Here is a 3,794-nt window from a genome sequence, read left to right on the forward strand (position 1 = left end):
AAGGGATATAATGTATAGGCCTGGTGGGTTCAGGGTCTTTTCATCTTACATCTGCCTGCATGCAGTTTGGAGGTGCAAGATACCTGAGCGTGTAATGTTAATTTTACCTGTGATCCTTTGAATAAATCAGCACTGTTTTGAAGTTACTTGGACTGTCTCATCTCTTAGAGTTAGCAATGGTAACAAGAACTGAAGACCAACATCGCTTTTCCAGAAAGTGATTACAACTAATATTTTAATACTGAGAAGCATACGTGGCCTCACAATACCTTTATTTCACTATTGTGGGTTATATTTTAGTGTTAACAATCCCCAATGTTTGTTCCGGTTTAAGTACCTGTAACAAATAAAATGCACTATTATACTAGGTTATATAGCCTACAACAATAATGTTAGTCTTATTTTCAAATATAATGGAGTGCACACTAGCACATTTCAGTGCCTTTGTAGAAGTTGTGTAGTCGAGGCTTGATACACTTCACAAGCCCCAGTGCCATAGCTCAGGCTAGAGCACCATTCTAGAAGAGGATGCACTGAAAGCAGCACAGTAAGACCTAGAATCATAGCACTTGTTGATTTACCCAGCAAATGAATGCGCTTTGCACAATAGCTTAGACTTGCACAGTTTTGAGAAGAACCCAGCAGTTTGATCCCCGGCCGCTCCAGTGTACATGTCGACGTGTCCATGGGCAAGACACTGAGCCCCAAGTTGCCCCTGGTGATATCGCCAATATGTGAATGCGTTAATGGTGTAAAGTGTGCTTCCTTGCATAGCAAAGCACTGTGTAAAACCATTTACCACTGTTGCACTCACTCTGCATGTAACATAAGAGCTTGCTTGTGTTTTATCTGAAGCCTGACAGGTCAGATCTTCTTTCCTGCGCTGTGTAGATTGTTGTAGTTCATTTTCCGAGCATACTGTTGCTGTAAACATTTCTCTCTTTGCTTTTGCCACAGGATGCCATTTGCACCCTCAACACCCTACAGACCAATGCCAGTGCTCTGGAGCAGGTTAGAAGAGAGCGCGGCCACCCTCAGCAGCAGCTCCAGGCCATGAGAGGCTTTTTGGAGCGAGCCGGTGTCACAGTGAGTCAGTTCACAGGGCACGTTTGTCACATTAGTGTGATTTCTTGAAGGATTACAAAGAGGGCTATTGACTGACAGGATGGTAATTTATTTTCTTTAGTCTTATCTGACACCTGTGTTTCAAAGGTGGAGGAACTAGATCGTCTCAATATCATTCATGTGACAGGAACAAAAGGCAAGGTGAGCTGACCAGACGCATGCTTGTGTACGTGCTTGTCAGTAACTTTTTGACCATATAAATTGAACAAATGTGTGATTTACTGTAAAACTGGTGGTTTTTGTTTATACTGTTGGAGTCATAGAAAGTTTTTATGAGTCAAAACATGTTCTAGTTTTGTTTTAAGTTGTTTAACCTTTTTTGTTTACATTTAGAGCAAAGATAACTGGCCCTTTTCCACACTGAGCTGTAAGCTCCCATCATACACCGACAGAAGGGCATGCAGACATGATTCAAACAAGCGTTCATTCACTGACAAAGGAACAAATTACTGTAACAGCTGTTGGAGTGTGGTATCTAAGTGTGTTTGTCTTTCAGGGGTCAACATGTGCCTTCACTGAGCAGATTTTGAGAAGTTATGGGTTCCGCACAGGATTTTACAGGTAAAACTGCTGAATGTCTTTACACTGTTTGATGGAGAGGGATGAGCGCTCCAAATCCAAAACCTGAGTTTGGAGACACAGTTGCTAAATGAGACTATAAAACCTTTAAACCACTGCAGTTAGTTACTGTCCCTCAAGGCTTTAGATTCAGCTGCTGATGAACGAGCAAAGATAGCTGGCCCTTTTCCACACTGAGCTGTAAGCTCCCATCATACACCGACAGAAGGGCATGCAGACATGATTCAAACAAGCGTTCATTCACTGACAAAGGAACAAATTACTGTAACAGCTGTTGGAGTGTGGTATCTAAGTGTGTTTGTCTTTCAGGGGTCAACATGTGCCTTCACTGAGCAGATTTTGAGAAGTTATGGGTTCCGCACAGGATTTTACAGGTAAAACTGCTGAATGTCTTTACACTGTTTGATGGAGAGGGATGAGCGCTCCAAATCCAAAACCTGAGTTTGGAGACACAGTTGCTGAATGAGACTATAAAACCTTTAAACCGCTGCAGTTAGTTACTGTCCCTCAAGGCTTTAGATTCAGCTGCTGATGAACAAGCTCAGACTCTTTTTCATCTTAATCTAATGACCTGTAAATTAAGATGTAATCATCATCTGCACTCCATTTTGATGAGGCAGTGACAAGCACAGGAAAACAAGTAAATGATAACATATGGGGAATATATAAAAAAGAAAAACTAGTATCACTGTAATGTAGCCTATTGCTCTTAGTTGTATTACCATTATTATTAGTTTTGTCATAGTTTTGCCTCAGTAATCAAATGACAGTCTTTAAATTGTTTGGTATTCTCCACATTTAGTTTCTTCTGTGCAACATTACAGCACTTCTCAGTCTTTTCTTTGACCTGCAAGTAAATGTATAAATTACTAATTAAAAGAGGAAGATGACATGGTTAACCTTTATATTTATGCACTTCAGCATGGTAATTATTTGTAAACTGATACGACAGCCAACGAGAAGTGACTAAACCCACTTATTTTTCCTTTTTGGTTGCAGCTCCCCACACCTGGTACAAGTCAGAGAGAGGATTCGAATCAACGGACAGCCGATCAGAAAAGAGCTTTTCACTAAATATTTCTGGCAGGTTTATGGACGGCTAGATGAAACTAAGGTAGGTTATGTAGCAGGGCTGAGGTGTATCTCCTTAAAGCACAGCCCCGTGTCAGGGGCTGGCGACTCATTCACTTCATGTCACTTAGTGAAATGATTCAATGAATTAACCTTTAATCATAATAACAGCAGGCATTCCAAGCGATGATTTTTGAGGCACATCAGCCTAATTGGTCTGCCTTATTGTATTCTCAGCCTCAACAGTGATTTATCAGTGTCACAGTTTGTAATTGAGTCCAGTGCACAATGGGACCCCTCACATGAAGATGACCATGACCCTCATGCAACTGTTCTTTGGTCGAGTTACTAGCATTCATTGTGCTGTGTGACTCTTTAAATGTCAGACCAATTGGAGACTATGTCAAAGAACCTTGATAAGTCACTCTATGCACTGTGACATGAAATAGGACATTTGAGAAAACGGTTCACTCTGAAAACTAGTCGTTTTGTTTTTCTCTTTGACTTCCTCAGGACGCCCATAGAGGGACGATGCCCGCATACTTCCGTTTCCTCACCATCTTGGCCTTCCATGTGTTTCTTCAGGAAAAAGTATGCTCAGCAGCTTGTGCTCCCCTTTAACAGCAGCCAGCAAATGTTTCCTCTGCCAGGCAAAATAGCACTGAAGGAAGATGTACATAAGCCTGTTGTGTGATGGGATTGGAAGTATGACATAGGAGTATGACTCAGTGTGTCCATCCATGCATGGTTGGGTATACATAACTGAAGCTCTGGACTCACCATTTTGCACGTATGTCCCATGGATTTGAAGATGAATTGTGAGATATAGAATGTTTTTCTTTTTTAAAATATTTTTCTTGACCCATTTTCAACGCTTATGTACACTTATAGATTGTCAAATTGTAATGTTTCATCCTCTGAGAGGCATGGGTGCCCTCAAAATTTCATGGCAACCTGGCCTGTAGTTGTTGAGATATCTGGCTTTTGGGGGGGGGGGGGGGGGGGGAGCGCCCCCCGAC

The 3,794-nt window shown here is 41.6% G+C and overlaps 1 protein-coding gene across 1 annotated transcript in view; it reads left to right on the forward strand.

Annotated features, from left to right (window-relative positions):
* fpgs (folylpolyglutamate synthase) overlaps positions 1 to 3,794 on the forward strand; it is a 14,497-nt gene that overhangs the window by 3,631 nt on the left and 7,072 nt on the right. Inside the window, exons 2-6 of the mRNA XM_020600996.1 lie at positions 958 to 1,086; positions 1,213 to 1,266; positions 1,622 to 1,686; positions 2,704 to 2,818; positions 3,289 to 3,366. Of these exons, the coding sequence (XP_020456652.1) occupies positions 958 to 1,086; positions 1,213 to 1,266; positions 1,622 to 1,686; positions 2,704 to 2,818; positions 3,289 to 3,366 (441 nt within the window). The remainder of the gene's footprint in view (positions 1 to 957; positions 1,087 to 1,212; positions 1,267 to 1,621; positions 1,687 to 2,703; positions 2,819 to 3,288; positions 3,367 to 3,794) is intronic.

This window comes from Monopterus albus, unplaced genomic scaffold, assembly GCF_001952655.1.
Source record: "Monopterus albus unplaced genomic scaffold, M_albus_1.0 scaffold50.1, whole genome shotgun sequence".
NCBI classification, from domain to species: Eukaryota; Metazoa; Chordata; class Actinopteri; order Synbranchiformes; family Synbranchidae; genus Monopterus; species Monopterus albus.